Source organism: Oreochromis aureus, linkage group 11, assembly GCF_013358895.1.
Source record: "Oreochromis aureus strain Israel breed Guangdong linkage group 11, ZZ_aureus, whole genome shotgun sequence".
NCBI lineage: Eukaryota > Metazoa > Chordata > Actinopteri > Cichliformes > Cichlidae > Oreochromis > Oreochromis aureus.
Window position 1 is genome coordinate 10,109,676 of NC_052952.1, and position 21,211 is coordinate 10,130,886.

The 21,211-nt window shown below is 39.4% G+C and overlaps 1 protein-coding gene across 8 annotated transcripts in view; it reads right to left on the bottom strand.

The window, feature by feature from the left end:
* LOC116322626 (RNA-binding motif, single-stranded-interacting protein 3) overlaps nt 1-21,211 on the bottom strand; it is a 163,549-nt gene that overhangs the window by 58,785 nt on the left and 83,553 nt on the right. For all 8 annotated transcript variants that reach the window (XM_039619971.1, XM_039619970.1, XM_039619969.1 and 5 more), the window contains 2 exons: nt 18,724-18,782; nt 6,231-6,322 (listed from right to left, as the gene is read on the bottom strand). In XM_039619971.1, coding sequence (XP_039475905.1) covers nt 6,231-6,322; nt 18,724-18,782 — 151 coding nt within the window. The remainder of the gene's footprint in view (nt 1-6,230; nt 6,323-18,723; nt 18,783-21,211) is intronic.

Genomic DNA, 21,211 nt, shown 5'->3' on the forward strand with positions numbered 1-21,211 from the left:
AATTTCACATGTTATTGCTGTAGCTGATTGCGTTGCATTGCTGAAATACGAGGCTATGAAGATCTAATGCTTTCATTTACCACCAAACAAACCGTGCATTTGCTTGGGAATCCATCTTTTACCGACTGTCTTCTTAAACATGACAAACTTCAAATTCATCCCCAACCTGTACTGATGTTAGCAAACATGCTTCATATGGGCCTGATTCCATTTCCATGACACGCTCTCTACATATTAGTTCTCTTTCAGAGTGACTCAGATTTACTATATGTACTGTCTGCGTTTATAAATCTGATGATTTGCAAGTAATTGCCATCTGAGTCAGATAGTGCTTGTTTAGAGACAAGTGGTCTCCAACCTGTGGAATCGTTTTGGTCCACAAATATTTGCAATTGGTCACCAAATGTGAAAAAAGATTGAGTGCAATCAGTGGCCAACCAACAATTTCTCCCAGTCAAAAGCACCTTGTTATTCTTTTTCTTGGCCATTACACCAGCTTCATAGTGCAGTGGTTTACACATTTACACAACAGGCGACAGATCCCAAGTTTGAGAACAGGAGGAAACAAAGGTTGTGTCAGGAAGGGCATGTGTTGTACGGAGCCACATCAAACATGTGGCTCCATCTGCTGTGAGGAAGGTAAGATGCCTGGGAAAAACAAAAAAACAAACTGTCATTGAGCCACCAGCAACCATCTACACTTCACTCGTGATGTCAGCCATAATGCAGGGATCTGTGGAATTCATGTGATAGTTACTGCTGCCCACAGAGACTACAAAACATATAGTGAATTAAGAGTTATGAAGCTAATAACTTAAATTAACAACCAGGGACTTTGATCTATACATACATATATATAATGCCTCTTTTGCCAAATTGCCTTATCAAAAGACCTATGGAGGACTCAAAGTACAGAGCAACCCTCTACGCCACAGCATTTGGTGTAAGCAGCAACAAGTATCCTCAGTTTTTATTGTCTGCTCTGCCATCTCAAAAAAGGCAAGCATTTTACTGATATTACTTTTGTTAATGAAGTATTTATGAGCCAGGGCCTTTCGAAAGAATGGTTTTTGGCTGCATATCGCATAAGCTCAATAACCTCAGGTTCTTGCAATCTATCCTTTAGCGGTACTGTACACTGAGGAGGGAGGGAAAAAAATGCCACGAACGGATAATGAGTCACTTATGTTTTATTAACATCTTCAGTGTTTACCATTTTTTGTTATTTAACGAGAACATTGACATTATACAGATTTATAAAGGTCTCTACCAACAACAGCATGCATGTTCCCGTGTACTCTTTATGCTCATATACTAAAAGACTTCAGTTCTGTTTTCAGTACTCTAACATTTACTGTTGTGCAAGTAATCTCTTTTGATTGTATAATACACAAGTTAGTAAAGCAGTAAAATGAAGAAACTGTTATGTGTCACAAGGAATTATCATGATTACTGTAATGATGAGAAATATTTTTTCATTAGCAATGCAACAGCGGCGCATTAATCACCCAAACACCTATATTCATCTTCATTTTCCTCTCAGTCTCCCTGCCTCTCACGCTCTCTCCCCCATCCAGTCCATCTCTTTCTTTTCTTTTCTCACTTATCCACTTAACTCCTACATCTCTCTCTCCCATCACCCTCTACACACACTAACATAAAAAGACACATGCACATACACGCGCACACACAAAGCCAAGGGATGGTAATGCAGGGTTAATATGATTGGAAAGCAGCTGATGGTTGTGCACATTCAGGCCAGATTACATTTAATTCGATTGGGTTTCACTCACTAGGATCCCTCCCATTCCCATTTTCCTTTCTGTCCTCCTCCTCCTGAATGTCCTCTTCCTGCTATTGTTTGGCTGGGGGCTGTCATGTCTAACAAAAAGACGGTAAATTCAGCTTTTATAACATCCTTAACCACTCAGATCTGAGCAACTTGCAATGCAAGTTGATGGCATGTTTTGTTTTTTTGTTTTTTTTTTTAAGAATGTAGATGTAGAAATATTATAGTTGATATCTCTGAACACAAACAGAGAATCCAAATACATTTTGTTTAACTGCACAGAGACAACCTTCTTTGTCATAGCTGTGTATTCAAGAACTATCTACATAGTTTATAAATTTAAAACTCGGCTTTTCAGTCACAGGCTGCTCTTTATAAAGCAGAATAACACCAACATTTACATTATATGCGCTGGCTCGTGAAAGTATTCAGGTGTATTACTGTATATCTGGCTGACAAAATAAAAAATACAGAGAAAAAAACAAACAGGTTAAAAATAAGGTGACATGGTTTCCAGAAACAAACGGATAACAGAGTGATAGACAAGCAGGAAGCAGAGTGGGGAAAAAAGAAATGCTCTTGTCTTCCTGTGTATGTGTTTTTGTCTGGTTCATCTTTATTTTATGTCTCAGTCGGTCCTGCCGGCCACCTCTTCCCATCACTAACCTCAGCTGTCAGACACACACAGACAGGCATATAAAAGCAGTACACATGCAAGAAAGCTTGCACACACCGTTTATATTAGTAAATAAAGTCCAGGGGAGCGAAGGAAGAAAGGTAGGAAAGAATGAAAGGAGGAAAAAAAAAAGAGGCAGATAAATGACAGTCAACCAGTGTCGTTAACTTTATGAGTGCCCGTTTTCTTTCTACCCTTCACACACTGTCCTTACTCAACCCTGTAACTAATGACTGTGGAGGAGGCATTGCAGCACCTGCTGCACACATACACACACGGTTTGGGGGAAACATGCAACAGAGGAAATGGGGAGGGTGTGTGTGTGTGTGGGGGGGGGGACTACACCAACCCCTAAAATAGGATTAAATGGTGGGATTGGGGGTTAAAAAAGAAAGAGAGAGAAGTGAAGACAAAGACAGGAGGTGCCAAGGACGAAGTGGAGGGGAGAAGAAAGAAGGGAGAGAATAAGGGAGGGAGGTGTGAAGTGTCACTGCCGGTAGTACCATCTCTCTAATTAGCATAGTGACCTTGGCCCTGTGTAACTGTTATTATATACCCACCCACCCACACACACAGGGGCTTAGGTGATTTTGTGTTTGCAAAATAAAATAATGCCCTGATATGAATTTTAATATTCAATACTTTCACATTGCTGAATGTTTTTACAGGGCTAGACATGCTTTTCACAAAACATTTTGTAGTGTATAAAATGCAGAGAAGCACCGATTCACATGTTGGTTAAAAATCAGAGCTAGAATTTAAATAATTCGCTGTACTCTGTGTAATAGTGTTAGGGGGATTCAACCTACAGATACTCTTACAAAAAGAGAAAGCAAGAACGAGGCTGGGAGACAGAAAAACTAACTGTGAGTGAGCTGGCGAGAGCGTGAGGGAGTACAGCTGTAGAAGTAATCATCTTTCAGGTCAACAGTAATTACCAAGAAGACTGAGGAAGTGAGTATAGGACACACGCACATACACACAGTTTGTCTCTTCTCTCATCTTGGCTTGCTGTGTTTTCTTCTCGTCTCATTTATTTCACAACCAAAACATGCACCTGCTACAAAAGAAGATGTCAGTGCAAGCTGCAGGGTTTAATGGATAAAGGTTTCTCGCAGTAAATCCAGTTATATACACACTAGCAGTCTAATCTTGCTTCAACTGTGCTCTAATTAATTCATGAGTGATGTCAGGAAGTTACTGTAATCATGGCTAACACTGACTGCTTACACTGTGACATATACTGCTGCTTCCAGCTCCATTTTAAGCTATTTCCAGCGTCTTGCCCTAAATGTAACCTCTCAGCACAAACCCCCTACATCTCTTACATTATCTGTCATGCAGCATGATGGTTCCCGTGTTTGGTTTTCCTGCTGCCCATTGATTCGTTTCTGTCCTCTGTCATGTGTATAAACCTGTCTGACATTTCTGATTCGTTGTCTTGACAGACCAAACTGCTAGTTCGCCATTTAAACAAACACGTAGATAACACTAGGGATGACTATAAGCATTATGCAGCGTAGTCCATTTCTCTTCTGAGCTCCTGTAGGCACAAATGCTTACATCTATGACATATCATCTTGTCTCCCTTGTAGATGTATTTTTCCAAAAATGGCTCTTAAAAGTGTTTTTTTTATACAACACAACTTTTAACTAGTTATACTGTTGCAGAGGAAGTTAAGCAAAACCTAGATCCTGGGATCTAGGTTTAGATTCACAATCATGTTTGCCTTTACCTTTTTTTTAAATATAGAGAAAGGAAAAGAGAAAAGATATTTTAAGCACCAGATCCACAGATAAGCAATTTTCATGCTATTCATGTCTCTACAGACTCATTTTTTTATTCATCCTTCCAAACAAGGTCAATGATATAGTACTTCCTCTCAAAACCTATTCTATCGTCAGTCACTATGTTCAAGTCTCTTCCAATCAGTTTTAAAAGGCAGTAGATCTCATGCTCTTTACTGTATCAGAATATAGTAAGCCTCTGGGTTTCCTGGTAGCTGGGGGTAACTATAAAACAAGAATATAAAGTTGTGAGATATAATTTTTATACTGTATAGGCTGCATAGATCAACACTATGAGACTTTGAAACAGGTAAGAAAAATGTACTGAAAGAGCTTCAGGGAGCATCATGAAATATCCCACACCATTTATGTTCTCAGTAGGGGATTATAACCCTGCCTTTATTTATCTGGACAAATGCTTTCGACACAGAGTATGTTTTCAGATATTTAAAAGTGATATGCATATGGCATGCTTGGCTAGATTTATCTGTGCAGATTGGATGCTATGACATTTAAGGCCAGCACTGGCTCAGTAGTGATGTTATCCAAACACCCCGAAACCCCAAAATAGGTAATATTTGTCTTAGATGTTTCATCCCTCTTTGAAACAAGCTGATCATCTCTCTCCCCCCTTCACTTTGGCTGAAAGACTCAACTGTCTTGCAGATTAGACGCAAGATCAAAGCTTACCGTCTCAGCTAGCCTACACAAAATCTCATTGTACTGCTATAAGTTTTCGCTTGTCAGTCTCTCTAATTTAAAAAAAAAAAGTGCTTAAACTCAAATCGAGTTGCTCAAATTATAAAATGTTCAAGCTTAGACTTGAGATGGAACATCCTCCATCAGTGTTTTAAGACAGACTTATTTACTGCTCACTGATCTGGGACGTCAGCAGCTCTTCTGCATAATTAGTTCATGAAACTGTAAGAAGTCTGTAATTTCATTTGAAATGGACTCTTTGCCCTCCATTCCATCCCTCCAGAGAACTCAATCTCCAAGGAGTCGAGGGTTCCCCCCTCTATAACAGCTAAACACATCAACCCTGCTCCTCCCTATCCCAATACCCCCCCACCCACCACCCCTGAGCCGTTACGAACAAAATAAGAGATGGAAGTCTAATGAAAAGAGGTTTAATAGAAGAGCAAGGCAAAGGTGGCTCAGAGGCTTGCTGCTGTTTAATTCAATGGGATGCTCTTGGTGCCTGAAGACTGGCCCATTTTTAATTGCACTCCTCTCTCATTTAGAAAAGGAAGTATGCAGGAATACAGCTTTAATGAATCTGAAAACAAGACAGGCTATTCACTGTTTCTCTGTCTTTCTCTCAGGCAGGATAATGTGATTGTGCTGGTTAGGTCCACATGTTTCGTCACAGCATTGTTGTCCTCCAGCAGGCACACATGCGCACACTGCAGATTAACCTGCATGCTTTCCTTAAGAGAAAAGAAAGATAGGCGTGTTCCCTGCTACAATACAGTCTTACAAGCTACGCTAAGGTATGCATATAAATTTAACAAACACCCACTTTATCTAATCTCATCCGTCTTTCACACGCTTTTAGACCCTATTAAATATTATGATCCTGAAAATAAAACTGAGCATCACTAAAGAGCCACATAAGACCAAAAAGCAAAGAGAGATTGTGGGAATGTAGGAAGGCAGTCAAGCATTAATCTGTGTCATTTTGTTTGCTTGCCATGAAAAAATTGACTCCAGGACTAATTCGATCAGTAATCTCAAACCGACTCAAGCAAACCTGCACCTGTCAGTCTCAAGTCAACCCAAAAGTATTACTCACGTGTAAACAAAGTGGTCACGGTAAAAGTTTTGATCATCTCATTTATGTCATTGCAACATATTAAAAAAGTCATCTCACCATCTATTATAATCAGTTTTCTTCAGGAGTTACAACACCACCTCATCAACACCAACACCGCCAAGTTAATCAGACCACAGACTGGAGCGTGTGACGGAGCTTACCTTTGCCATCTGTGCCTGGACTCCGCTGGCTTTGAGCGAGGCCACAGCCTTCTGAGCTGCTGCAGGGCTGTCGAAGTCCACAAACCCATACCCTGTACACACAACAGAAGTAACACAGATGCAGAAAGTGTCAGGAAGATGGAGGATGGTAAGGAGGAAAGAAAAAAGAAATGATAAAAATAATCAGGATTGAGTAAAGTTCTGAATAGTGCTGAGGAAGCTCACTGCTGATTTCTATCACAGACCTGAGGCTGTGTTCTGTTTTCAGTGCATTAATGCAATAAATATGTGGAAATATAGTCAGGTCACGTATTTAATGAAAGCTGCTAGTTCTCCCTTTAAATGCATTTTTGCACAAAACATTAAGAAAACTGGTGATACAACAATAACTATACCATGTCCATGTTTTTGTAATGATTTTTAGAGTATTTCAGTGCAACACAGCTCTGCAACAAACTACTAAAAGCTGCTCACTGTACAGTCTCTGTAGATTAGTTACATGAAAAAGAAAACCTCGACAGGGCTCTGTGCAGTTCTGTGAAAAACCAAGTTCTTCAGTACCTTTCACAGCAACAATTTGAAGCAATCAGTTTCTATATGACCATCAGTCTCTCACATCTCTGTGGAGGAATTTTGGCCCGGTGTTCTTTACAGTGTCTTTCATTTCACTGTGGTCCACAACTGTTTTAAGGTCCTGCCACAGAATTTCAACCAGGCTGAGGTCTGGACTTTGACCGGGCCATTGCATCACCTCGACTCTTTTCTTTTTCAGTCATTCTGTTGTACATTTGCCGCTGTCCTGTTATATGACCCAGTGTCTGCTATGGGTCTGATATCAGTCTGTAATTGAATGCGGCCAAGTTGGCAATAAAATGCAGTGTGTTTCTGATAATATATTAATTACCTGTGATAAACTGAGAATGAGAATCACATATCTGTTGCTGTCTATGTAGACAGAAATTCATATTTAACAGAAATTCATTTTGGTCTCCCGATATCGACACTGTATTGCCATGAAAAATATCTTGATACTTTGCTTAATAGATTTCCCCCCGCCCCTAAAAGTCAATATTGAAACTCACTGAAAATAAATCAAAAGCAATGTGCAAAAGGGTTGTTACTGACTATGAAGTGGATTATAGATCACAGGTTATAAATGAAAAAGCTACTGTTCAGCAAATAACTGACATTTGTTGTGTTACATAAATCTGTTGCATCTGATTTTGTTTGGTAAGCTAAAATATGCCAAGTAACGTTGGGTGTAGAGAGGATCCTGTAACTCACTGCAGTTTGGGAGAAATTGTCAAGTTTAATAATTTCTTTTATTATGAAAGTAAAATTCTGCATTGAAGAAAAGTGTATTGTATGTGTATCCTGTCAGTTAAAGTTCTCAGAAAGAAAATTGGAATATGCAAAAAAAAAAAACAACAAAAAAATGGTACTGACAGGTCAAATTTAGCATAAAATAAAAATATAGAACAAGAAAGAAAGAACAGAATAAGAAAATATAGGTTAAGTAACCCAATGATTCAGAAATCAGAATCATCTTTAAAAAAGCTGGTATTTCTAATTACTTCCATTGTATTACATCCGACTTCTCAGACCAAAGAACAAAACCGTATAGAGATACATACATATATTCTTAAGCAATAATCAGTATTGAATGTCTCTGCAGTATGTATAAAAGACAAAAAATCTCATGCAACATACAATGACTGCAGCATCTGCAACAGTTGAAGTTGGCCTTGCTCAAGTCAAATTAATAAGTTCAAAAAAAGTAAAATGTACAATGATATCCATTTAATTTGCGGCTCTGTGAATCTAGATTGACTAATCCAGGACTGAAGGTCTGAGCACACAAATAAATCTCTAATTTTCTATTACTGGGTATGGGGCCGAGTTAAGTGAGATGAAAAAAAAAAAAAAAAAAAAAAAATCGGAAAAGGAAAGAAAGACTTCTGTCTGCAGTGTGTCAGACAGCTTGGATGCAATTGTGTGAGGCATATGTGAACAAAACTGAAATGCTTGTGTGAGTGATTTTGACTGTATATCTGTATGAAACATGCATGAAGCCCGAGAGGAAGAAAAAAAAAAAAAAAGCACAAAAGCCTTGAAATTCCAGCTGTGGTATGGAGTGGGCTGCATGTTAACACAGTTAAATGATCCACATTTCAAAAGGCTCACTTACCACAATCCTAAATGTAAACATGATAAGAACGCTGGAAACACGCATACGCCTCATTCCTAACATCTGTTGTTGTCTGTCTGTCTTTTCCAGGGTTTGGAAGTGCGCTCCATTTTGCTATTTTATTGTTCAAAGGCAGCAAGCTGCTTTCACAGCAAGATCTGCACTGCACACACAAATATTTATACTGTTGCTAATGAGAAACTCATAATTTAGCCTAAATAGGGTTACACAAACACACATTCAAGTTCTTCCTGTGGAACACACACATGTGATGTGCACACATTAGCCTCTGTGGCAAACAGATGGATACACAGAAAATATATGCAAGCATGCAAATATCCACACTACCTACACCAGTACTGACTGTGTGGTTTTTTTTATTTTTTTTATCTATATTTATTTAATTAGTGCGACTCTGAAACAGTTCCACTAATTGAGATTGTACACACAGTATTTGTCAGCTGTGCATTAGGGATGCTTTCATTTTATTCCAGGGAATTTTGAAAAGTTCCATATCAGTTCTCACACTAACTATAATGGGTGCTGCTCAACTTTGGCGTGTCCATTTAATTAGTGGGGGGAGAAAACCCAAAGCAGAGTTCAAACTGGTTAATTCAGTCACCACTATTCCAAATCTGAGACCCTTTGTTTGTCTGCACATCTTCAGTGTCATCAGCATAGCACAGCTGTGTTGATATAACTGGAGCTTCAAAGGGCAGAAATGACAACTACTTAAAAATAAATGCCAAAATTTCTAAATCGGAGCTGTGTGTAAAATTATTTCCACTGGGTGGAAATGATTTCACTCACTAGTTTTCTGATTAACTTGGATCTAAACACCAGTGAGTTATTATACAACATCTTCACTTTCAGCCTTCACTGTGACGTTAACCGCACGTCCAGGACTGTGATGCTTTTGTGCTGAAAATGTGTCCAGAAAGAAACGCCTGCCTGAACACTCACGCATATCGAAGCCTGATAAAATCATGGAATTCAAATTGAATTCATTTAGAGTAGCGCAGTTATTGAGATCTTTTTTTTTTTAAATCTCATTTGTGTAATAATTAAACATGAAATTCATTAGATTTGTCTATTATCACAGCAGCAGGTAGCTCCACAGTATACCAGATCTATATAAAAACCCACTATTAGTAAAGTGTGGTCTTAATAGCCTTATTTGGATCCATCTGTGATAATATAAAAAAATATTTTTATAAATAAATACTATTTATTTTGTCACATAATTTACAGAATTATTGCAGCAAACTGTGAAAAACTGAGAAAAAAAGATTAAATGGAGACAAAGAATAAATAAGTTATCATACGTAAGAAAAATTGTTTTTAGTGCCAATTAAGCTGGTGTTAATGATTACATCTAATTCCTGTTTCACATTAATATGATGATTTACATTTGATTTCTTAACCTATATATTATGTTTTATATATATACCTATGTATTATGAACTAGTATATTAAGTAACAGTATGGTTATGGTAGTAACATTAAACAGTTAAAAGAAAGCAGCTCGGGTGTAATCATATTTACAGCATTCAAATACCAGACTGATCTGTAATGTAACCAAGAGTCACTCCTTGAAGCTGTTCTGTTTGCAGTGATTTACTGATCAACCGAGAGGCTCATATCCAACACGTTCTTGTGCTAAAGTAGCACAAGAGTGTGTCTCAGGAGCCTTGCACATGCTCTGTAAATAAAATATTGAGTTGTAGTTGTTGGCGTGTAATCTTGCTCTGCCTTGCACATTTAAGTTGGTCCTTACATCTAAAGACATCAGGGAATTGGTGTGTATTTTATTCTCCTAGCACAGGTGTGTGTTGGCTCAGCCACAAAACTGCATCACCAGGCACCATTCACTCTCCTATAAGCAAGAATGATGGAGACAGTTTTTTTTTCCTCAAAGTGCTCATCTCACTGACTGGTTTGGTTTGACAAAACATCAGCCTTGAAGAGAATGTGCCATTTGTTTTGAATCTATTCATCACTCAAGGAGAGTTCTCCATTTTCTGAACATCTATTTGGCCTGCTCTCCAGCGAGGTCTGAGGTCAAGTATCAGTGACAGAGTGCACCCTAGAAGCTGGTAGGGATTCATTGTCTTGTTCAAGGACACTTCAGAAGAGTGGACGCTTGTTGAATTGACGAGCATATGCCTGCCTTTCAAGCTGATGGACAGTTCTGCTGGTGAATACACCAAACTTCTGTCCACTTTGGAATTTGCAAATCATACAATACAGTCATGGTAAAAAGAAAGTACCCCCCAAAAAAGAACATCTCAATTCTAAGGTTTTACATAGCAGGTTTTATAAATAGGTAAATACAACCTCAGATAAAAGAAACAAAACAACAATTACAGCACAACATATTAAACTGTGTCATTACCCAAGTAAAAATGACTCTTGTAGAATAACAGATACTTGACTAACTTGAAGTAATCATTTTCTGTACTAGTCTCTTGCATATGTCTGGAGGAATACTGTTTCAGGTTGAGGTCTGGACTTCCACTTCTCCACTGCAACACCTTTTCTGTTTCAGATTTTCTGTTGTAGATTTGTTGGTGTCCTTGGTATCATTGTCCTTTTGTATGACCCAATTTGGAACAAGCTTAAGCTGTTGGACATTTGAACTCACATTAATATCTTGAATATTTTGGTATACAAACGTTTATGGTCGACACAGTGACTGCAAGGTGCCCGGGTCCTGTGGCTGCAAAACAAACCCAAATCACCACCACCACTGTGCTTGACAGCTGGTATGAGGCATTAGTGATCATATGCTGTTCTTGATTTTTGCCCCTAAAAAATTATGGCCAAAGGTCTCCACTTTGACATCAACATTTAACATGCCAACTGAGGTCTGTAGAGACTGAGATGCAGCTCTTGGGGTTTTTTGCAGTTTCTATCAGAACTGCACAGTCTGAGGTGAATAGGGGTGAATTCGGCAGGTCCACTCCTAGGAAGATTGGTGACTCTGTTGAATATTTTCCACTTGCAAATTTTTCTCACTGAAGATTAATGGATGTCAGATTGTCTGGATAATTCCCAGATTGACAGGCATCAACAGTTGTTTCCTTGGCACTGCATACACACAGATCTGAATGCTCCAGACCAGCAAACTGCTTTTATAGGTGTGCTCTCACTTACTGATGATCACATGATCAATACTAAATGATTATTTAGTCTTAGTTTCTCTTAATAAAAGCAGCAAGACATGCTTCTTCATTTTGGTTTAGGTTTTTGTTAAATACTTACATGGTGTAAGGACCATGTTATTTTTACTATTTTACTACTATAAGTCTACATAACAAAAGAATGAAAATCTAAAACATTTAATCATTCATGTTTGTGCACTTGACCCTCTCCTCTGTGGTCACTCCAACAAATATTCCACTTGTGATAATAAAAAAAGAAAGTGATAAAGTGCACACAAACATGCACAAATGGATTCATAGACACAGATGGAAGGACAGATAAACATGAGCTTGAACACACACACACACACACACACACACACACACACACACACACACACACACACACACACACACACACACACACACACACACACACACACACACACACACACACACACACACACACACACACACACACACACACCACTAGATTCAATCCAATCTCCTGGCCTTGGTTAGCGTATTCTAATGGCCCAAGTACACAAGGAAACACAAGGAACTCAAAGAAAGAGCCGAAGCAATGGAGGAATTTGGAGGTTGCAGTGAGACGGGAAGAGAGGGCGAGCGAGAGGCACAGGCAGACTGAATTTTAAGGGGGGGGGGGTTCTACTGGAGACATGGAGACAGCGAGAGGGAGGGTGCTTGCTTTAGGAAATGGAAGTCCTTTACAATCTAGTGGTTTCCTCTCCCTTCCTCTATCCTGTGCAGCATACACTCTCCCTCCCTCAGAGATCCCGCTAACAAGAAAACTGCCAGTGTATTTAACACCGAGCTCCCAACGAAGCATAGGACTTTACAAACTTAATACTTTTGTTATTTCAGAGAATAACTTTTATTTTCTTTGTTTACTTAATTAAACAGTAATTCTAAAAACACTGCATCTCAGTTCATGGCATCAAACAATGTGTTTACATTGCCCTGAAGAGGAAACATCAATTTTTCAGGGATGAAGACCAAGAAAAACATCACAGAAACTGAGATCACATGGTTCCCGCATGACAGCAAAAGTGTGCAAACCAATCGAACTGTGCGTCTCCTCGGACTGCAGGGGAAGATGGCTTTATTTATGTACCTGTCTGTTTGACTACATTTTTCATGCTTTCTGGCTCTCTCTTTTCCCTCTCTGCATGGTCTTCCTGAAAAGAAAAGGCTGTCTGCTAAATCATCAGTTTCAAAGGGTCTCCTTCCTTTTCTGTCAGCCCCAGGTTATTTTTACCCCCTCCCTCCACCTCTCTGTGCCTCCACCCATCCATCCCTCCCTTTCCAAGAGAACTCTGTGCCAATTTGTACTCTCTTAGTCACGCTAAGCACTTATCTTGTCCCTACTGAATGCCTTTGCAATCAAACCAACACTTATCCGGTTGTAAGGCACTCTAATGGCCGACTGATAATGAAACTCCTTCACTGTGAGTTAACAACTGGCTAAAAGATGTATGAAGTCTACATCACAAGCAGCGAAATTGCTGATGAGAGCCACAGCCTGTAATCGCCTATGCTGCTACAGCTGCAGCTATTGCATTATGGGTAGACTGTGCATTAAATATTGTGCATCAATTCATAGCTAGATGTACAGGGATTGCATTCTGAAAAAAGTTTTTCTCATGTTTAGTTTTCATAGAAGTCATGTCTGGAATATAATCAGGACAGGCAAGTTTCCAAATGTAATTTTTATTTATTTATTGTTTACAAGGAACAATGACACCTGCTTCGTGTATGCTCTTACCTCCCATGCTGACCATTACAGGCGACGAGCTGCGTTCACTTTTCTCTGGATTGATTAGTCAACAGGACCAAACAAAATGTGAGTGAATGTGATTAAAACAAGCTGTCAATTTGTCTTCTTTGGTCTGAAGCCATTAACTGACGTTGCAAAACATCTGACAGCTTGCTGAGTGTTCAGTCACAGTCTGACTTTTATTCATATTAGAATAAAATTTTATTCACTAAACTTTTTATCTGACTTGAAATTGAACCCAGAAGAGAAATAAAAGTCTGTGCAGTTACAAATTCTGGACTCTAAATATAAAACCCACAGAAATAGGGTCTAACCTCAGCCACTTCATTAAGTACACCTTGTTAGTACTGGGAAGGCCAGTTTGCCTTTATAACTGCCTCAATTCTTCACTGGGACAGATTCAACAATGTGCTGGAAATATTCTACAGAGACGTAATAGCACCACACAGTTACTGCAGATTGGTTGGCTGCACATCCATGACACAAATCTGCCACTCCATCACATCCCAAAGCTGCTCTATTGGATTGAGATCTGGTGACTGTGGAGGCCATTTGAGCACAATGAAGTCATTGCCATCTTCAAGAAACCAGTTTGAGATGATTTGAGCTTTGTGACATATCACATTACCCAGCGGGAAGCATCCATCAGCAGATGGGTATATTGTGGTCATAAAGGGATGGGGCATGGTCAGCAACAATACTCAGGTAGACTGTGGCACTGAAATGACGGTCATTTGGTACTAAGGTGCCTATGTGTGCCAAGAAAATATCTTCAACTCCATCACACCACCAACAACTAATCTGAACGGTTGATACAAGGCAGAATGGATCCATGCTTTCATGTTGTTTATGCCAAATTCTGACCACATCACCTAAATGTCAAAGCAGAAATCGAGAGTATTCAGACCAGGTAACATCTTCCCAATCTTCTATTTGTTTAAAATGTAACCCGAGTTTTCTGTTCTTTCCTGACAGGAGTGGTGCATGGTGTGGTCTTCTTGCACATCTGCTTTAACATTCAATGTGTTGTTTTAGGTTTAGGCTGCCTGTCTATTAGCTCAATATCTGGCTATTTTCTCTCTTTTAGACCGCTCGCTAGAAACCTTAAAGACAACTGAATGGAAATTCCTAGAAAACTTGTCTGAACAACAACACTTCACTTAAATCACCTTTCTCCCTTTTCTTTGTAAACCATCTTTGGGTCCAGTTTCAGCAGATTGTTTTGACCACGTCTACATGCATAAATGCATAGAGTTGCTGCCACGTGATTGACCAATTACAGGGCTCGCAAAATTTCAAAATCTCTGGTAGCCCTTCGGGCAGGCACTCTTCAGTTTTTGGTAGCCCAAAATAAATTTAAGTAGCCCGAATAAAAAAGAGAGCAATTTTTTAATGTTTTGTTTCCTTTACAATATTATACATTAAAGTATAATATTGTAACAGAAACAAAAATTAATCAGAAAATTGTTAAATACAAATCACAACTGTATAAAAATTACATTCATCAACTCAAATACTTGGTTCTAATTGAACAGAAATTTCTATGAACTTGCAAGAACTGTGTAGAACATGAATCAGTCTGTGTCAGATCCTGAATCTGAAATTTCCACTGAAGTCAAGGGTAAGGGGTGAGTGGAACCAAGATTGAGGCCATTTGCTTTTTGAAGTTTGCAAAAACTGCTAAATTTGGCCAATGGTAGTTCACTCTTTGCAACATAGTACGCTTTTGAAAGATTTTTCAGGACTTCTGCTTGTGCTTGTTTTATTTTTAGTATGTTTTTGCAATTGCTGTTTGTTCTGGGAAAGATATTGCAGACTGGGTGTTGCAGACTGGGTGCAGTATAATGCATTTTTGATGTTTCTCATGGGTTCTGATGGGGTCTTTCTTAAAATTACTGGTCCCAGTTACAAAGGCGCTTGTCGACTCAAATGAAATGAAACTCACGACACACCTGGCAGAACATCATGTTATTTAGCTAAATCATATTCCAGCCACATAAATTCTTTTGTCCATGAAACCAAAAAGCTGAGCTTTCTTTTGCCTCATAGTCTGATTTGTCATAACTTTTCCGCTTTGTGGTAGGCTTTTATTTGGTTGTCCTTCCTCACCCTGACCTGTCTTATTTGGCTCAGCAGAACTAAAATACCGGCGTAAATCCTGCTGCTTTTACACACGTACTTACATAACGGTCAGCGATTCTCGGCCTCTCACATGTTTAAACTTGCTGTGGGAGATTTCACTTGTCACGTTTGAATAGTAAGCTAATGAGTGATAAGACGATGTCAGAGGAATTGGTGCGCAATTAATCGTCACTCACCAATCAGTGCTGCCGCTCTCTACACTAGTGATGGTAAATTTGATTCTTTTTACTGAATCAAGTTTTAATGAGTCACTCACCAAAGTGAATCGGGTTTTTTGAGTCATTTGAGTCACTGAGTCAGTTGACCAGAGAGTGCCAAAAATGTACATTTTCACTCAAACTTAATTTGTTTCTCTTTTAATGTAAATCCTACTGCTAAGATGAGTGATTCTTAAAGAAAACAACTATTTTATATAGCAAAAAGAGCAAAAGAATTTCTAAAGGAATATTTATTTTGTTTATTTTTATTTTATTAGTATTGTCCTTACATGTGTCAAATATATATTTTCTCATCTAAATGTCCACTGAGCTGTGAGCCAGGGGGCGGTAGTGCGCTTTAACATTGGTTGCCAACCAAGAAGAAGTAGCTGCGAGCCAGGAGGGAGGGGTGAGTGAGTGAGTGAGTGATTCGTTCGCTCTATGATTCAGCACAGGAGGGAGGGGTTAGCGAGTCATGAGTGATTCGCGCGCTTTATGATTCAGCACAGGAGGGAAGGGGTGAGCGAGTCATCAGTGATTCGCGCGCTTTATGATTCAGCACAGGAGGGAGGGGGTTAGTGAGTCCTGAGTGATTTGCTTACACTACGATTCAGCACAGGAGGAGGGGTTAGTGAGTCCTGAGTGATTTGCTTCCCCTACGATTCAGCGCAGGAAGAGAGGGGGTGAGTAGCTCAAATGTGCTGTTAGCATGTTAGCAGAGCGATGCTACTGTGAACCGAGGAGCTATTGTCTTGATGTGAGCTTCTACTCAGGGTTTTTCTTCCAGTTCAGAGCAGAAATGTTTTTGTTAAGATACTGGATGTTGTGTTTTTCTTCACAATTTGAATTATAAGCTAGATATATTTCTACTAATGAAATTAGTTTGCTAACAGCAACAGGGATGAGTCAGTGAGTCAGTTGCGCTTGTGAATCATGATTCACGAGTCAGTAAAGTGATTCTCGAGTATTGAACGATTCGTTCATGATTCGCGCATCACTACTCTACACACAGTTCGCGCGATCGCAAAGTGAACGGATCGCAAAAAACAAGCGCAAATTCAAACGCGATTTCGATATGTCACATATTGACAGTGGCTCATCGATGCCAATAACATAATTACTCAGCTACATTTATGAAAGAGAAAATGCAAAAGCATTGACACATATTTTTCCTTCCTATGATAGCCCGACGGGCAGGGCTGAGATAGATTTTGGTAGCCCGACTGGAAAAATCGCTAGCCCCGGGACGTCGGGCTAGCGATTTTGCGAGCCCTGAATTATATACGAGTTGATTAGCAGATGCACAGGTATAGTTAATGAAGTATCAAAACTGACACCATGTGGCATTAATCTTAGTCTTTTATTTTATTTATTCCAAAGAAAAGCCAATACATAACTGTTCATTTAATCATTTTTTTATCTTCCCATGTGGTTGTTTAAAACCCAAGTCACAAACATATTGTATTAGCTTAAACAGCTTTTCCACAATACGTTTAAAATAGGTGTAAATCTATATTGTCGACTACTTTCTACCATGGATTGATGCATAACCGATGTATTTAGAGCAGCAGATGTACACAGGTGGGAAACAGAATGTCAGCATCCAATAGAGAGAGATTTCACCCAATATTGTGGCTCACTGACGTGCTCCTAAAAGCAATTTACAAAAGTAACTTTTATACAAAAGTACAGCACTGGGAAACAATAATAAGCTTTAGAATTTCAAATAAACTCGTGTTTTCCTGGGATTGGTGAGCAATGAAACCATATCGTCACCCATATCCTGGAAATATAATTGAAAGCAGAAATTAAGTTTCGTTTTCCATTTAATTTGTAAGCACTCGTGCAGTACGATCAAAAATGATAACATTTCCATACTATAAAGAAGCATGAACACGAAGACATAATTGGCAGACATCACAATTATGAACTGGAGGCCATACTGAAGCAGGTTTTGAAAAACTCATTTCACAAAACACCAATGACAAAAATTAATGAGCCGAGAAAGAATAACTGATAACTATCACTGGACTTATAGAATTTTCTTCCCTTCCTTTGGCTGGGCTGTAAAGCAGTCAGGAAAGGCATTTTAATATGCGCACAAGACTCCCAAGCCATATTTGATTATGTGATGGTGAAGCCGGTAGCAGCATGATGAAGTTTAAGATTTACATAACTAGCCAATTAGAAAGATTCAAGATAATGAGCGAAGTAAAAGACTTTCCAGAGGAGCCTTACTGAGATTTGGTTTCCCCATTATTATGTTAAGACAAGCAGGAGTGGAATAATTTCCTCCAAAAATATTTTATCCTAAGTAATCAGCACAGATGAAGAAAATTCACATTAACATTTCTCCTATCAGAACCAATCAGACTGGGTTTTCCTTCACCTCACACTGTCCAATCTGAAACGGTGATTACAGGACATTTGTGCTGTTGTCCTAAACCGTGTCAGCATACCTTTGAGTACAGCTCTGACAGATGAGCAGCAATCATTCTGAACACATGCTCTTGTGTGCCTCTTCAAAAGCAGACGACTAAAATCATATTGATTAGTGCTTTGTTCAGACCACTCCAACAATCAAGCAGACCCTCATCAGAGGACACTTGAGTGAGCCCCGTTTACCGCAGAGACGATTTGAAACATATTGTATCTATTGTCTGGTGTTCTCCATCCTGATTTTGCATACGACAACAATACCAACAGCTTGCTTTCAAAATGCGCTCAACTCTGAGTATCATTAGAGAGCAATCCTGAAATCATCATCACGGAGAAGTTAAGCAAAATAAAGATTCTTTAGAAGTGCATCATTACGATAGATTAAAGGATAACATGGTCTTTATAGTCAGCGGTGGGTGTGTTCTTCAAGACATGGACTTACACTGTTGGTGTTTAAGTAAATGGTCTCTATAAATAAAAAGACTTAAATATCAAATCAAGATCTGAGGTTGTGTGAAGTAGAGTGTTTCTGCAAGGATGCAGTATCTGCATTCTTGCAGAAACACGTAGAATGAAACTCACTCACCTTTGCACTGATTGGTGTTTTTGTCCAAGATGGCCTTTGTAGAGACAATTTTCCCGTATCTGCAAAACAAAAACAACAACAATGTAATATTCTGATTTGCTGCTGGGCCATTTTTAACATCTGGAGCAATATTAGTTATTTGAGTCTTGGGTAAATATTTAGCTGTGCTGCAGGCAGAGCTGCAGGGTTATAATTCTGGTCTATCGTTGAGTCACAAGTTTGGTCCAGTCAAAGGAAACAACGCAGTGATGGACTACCACAAAATATGTACACAAAATGGTCACCACAGGATGACTTGCGTCAGAATTATTAACAAGATAGACATACAACCTCCATCCAGCAGATGGAGGAACAGAAAGTCGGTCCCTCCATCTGCTCCTTCTACCAACCTTTAATGTCTCCTGTCCGATTCACCACCTTACTCTCTTATGTTTGACACCTCTGCCTCTCTGTCTCCTTCCTTATTTTCCCCCTACATCCCACTTCTATTCTCGAGCTTTCTGTTCTTGGGTTCTCAGAAAGAAGTTAATAATGTTTCTTATCAGACCAGTCTTTTAGTGCTCAAGGAAAGAGAGGAGAAAGAAACAGACAAAACCCAGAAAGAGGCTGAGAAGGTATGAAGAGAGAGGATAACAGAGACAGAAAGGAAGGTAGAGTCAGAAAAAGACGAAGACGGAAAGCTTGGATTGTTGAGATCAGCCTGGATCACTGCCTGGCTTTGTGGATGAGACTTTTAATTAATGTTTTCACACTGCTGCACAATGACTGACTGGCTGGCTGAGTGACTATCAAACAGATTGACACTCTGCTCGACAAGCTCGCTGACTGGCTAGCAGACTGGCTGATAGCCCCAGGTAAAGGATGGAAGTATATTCCCTCTTCTGTTTGAGAGAGGGGAAAAAAAAGGGAAACAATGAAGGTTGAGGCAAAAACAACTCAATGAGAAAACAATGCAGAAGCTTCCTAGCAAAGGAGGTAAAAAAAGCAGGGGAAGGGTTGGAGAGACTAAGGAATGTGAAATAGACAAGTAGAGGGAGAGCAGTCAGTCAAAAGATAAAAAGATACTAAAGGCGAGCAGGAAGTGAGGTAGTCCGGGGGAGATGGAGAGATAGTAAGAGGTGTTTAATAAAGAAGAGATCATTTAGTTGTCAGCATCAGGAGAGTCTCTGTCAGCCAACTGCTTCTGTCATTAAGGAGAACAGAGTCTAGCTCGCCTGACAGCCTCATATCAAACTCTATTGGGACAGGAAAAAAGGCTTTAAAGGATTGCTATCACACCTAACATGACAGATGAGCAGCGTATGATCTCGCAATTGGCAGAGAGAAAAATCACTGTTTTTGTCAAAAATCAAACATTTGAACAACACTCACACATTTTCATTCCTGCAATTTAAATCTATATCTGAATGGTATTTACAAACCCGCTGATTGTGACAGGCTGAAATCAAATCTGTTTGGCTGATACTATTTTTTTCCCAAAAGTCATAGCTGGTGGTAAATAAGATCTTTGGCCTGCGGCTGGTGGAGCCACCCAACGGCTGCAGACGTGGAAAACACTGAAGAAAACAAGGCTAATCGCCCACACATATACGCAACGGCAAGCATGCTCACAGATGCACACACAAGCCAACATTGCAGATCAAAAAAAGAAAAGAAAAAAACCTACACCAAAGCAGTAATCACACACACATTACACACACCATCTGGCAATAGCAAGACCAACTCTCAGTGACTTCTACATCGGCATGACTCAAGTGCATGTGACCGAACACTTGAATTACGTGTGCGACAGAGTATGTTTGTGGAAGTTTGAATCCATGTCAAAGATCTCATACATCATCCACGTGTTTTGCCAACTTGTTTTTCCCGGCAGAAAAGTGAAACGTATCCCGACTCTGGACAGCGGGGGTGTGGGGGGATGGGGGTGCCTGTGTAGTTACACTATGAATCTTGAAGAGAGAAAAACAAAATATGGTCACACTGGTCTAATTTCAAAAAGAGGAAAACAAAAAACATGTTTCCATGTTTGGGTACATTATTGTCAGACTCTGTGTCCACCTGTTCCCTCTGTGGTTACACAGGTTAGCGAGAGGAGAGGAGAAGAGGGAGGATGACGCCATGGCCTTGGGGAAATGTCCTATTACAACAACAATGCACCATCCAAATCGGTGATTCAATGGCAACATTTCATTTTATCCAGACAGCTACAACAATCTGCTATTGTGCAGAAGAAATGGAAAAGAGTATTGATAACAGATCAGATGGTTAAGTGAGGAAATTTTAGATCATGGAATAAGAGGAGAGGAAAGTGCAGAATGTCCTCTTCAAGTCCCAACTGGAACATTTTGGTTGATTCCAACAGAAACCTGGAGTGAGTTCAAATAACATCGGCCTACACTTCACTCAATGGCGATGACACGTAAGAGACCCATAAAAACTACTGAAATACTTAAAACATACCAATAAAAGACTACAAGGAGCCAGAAAG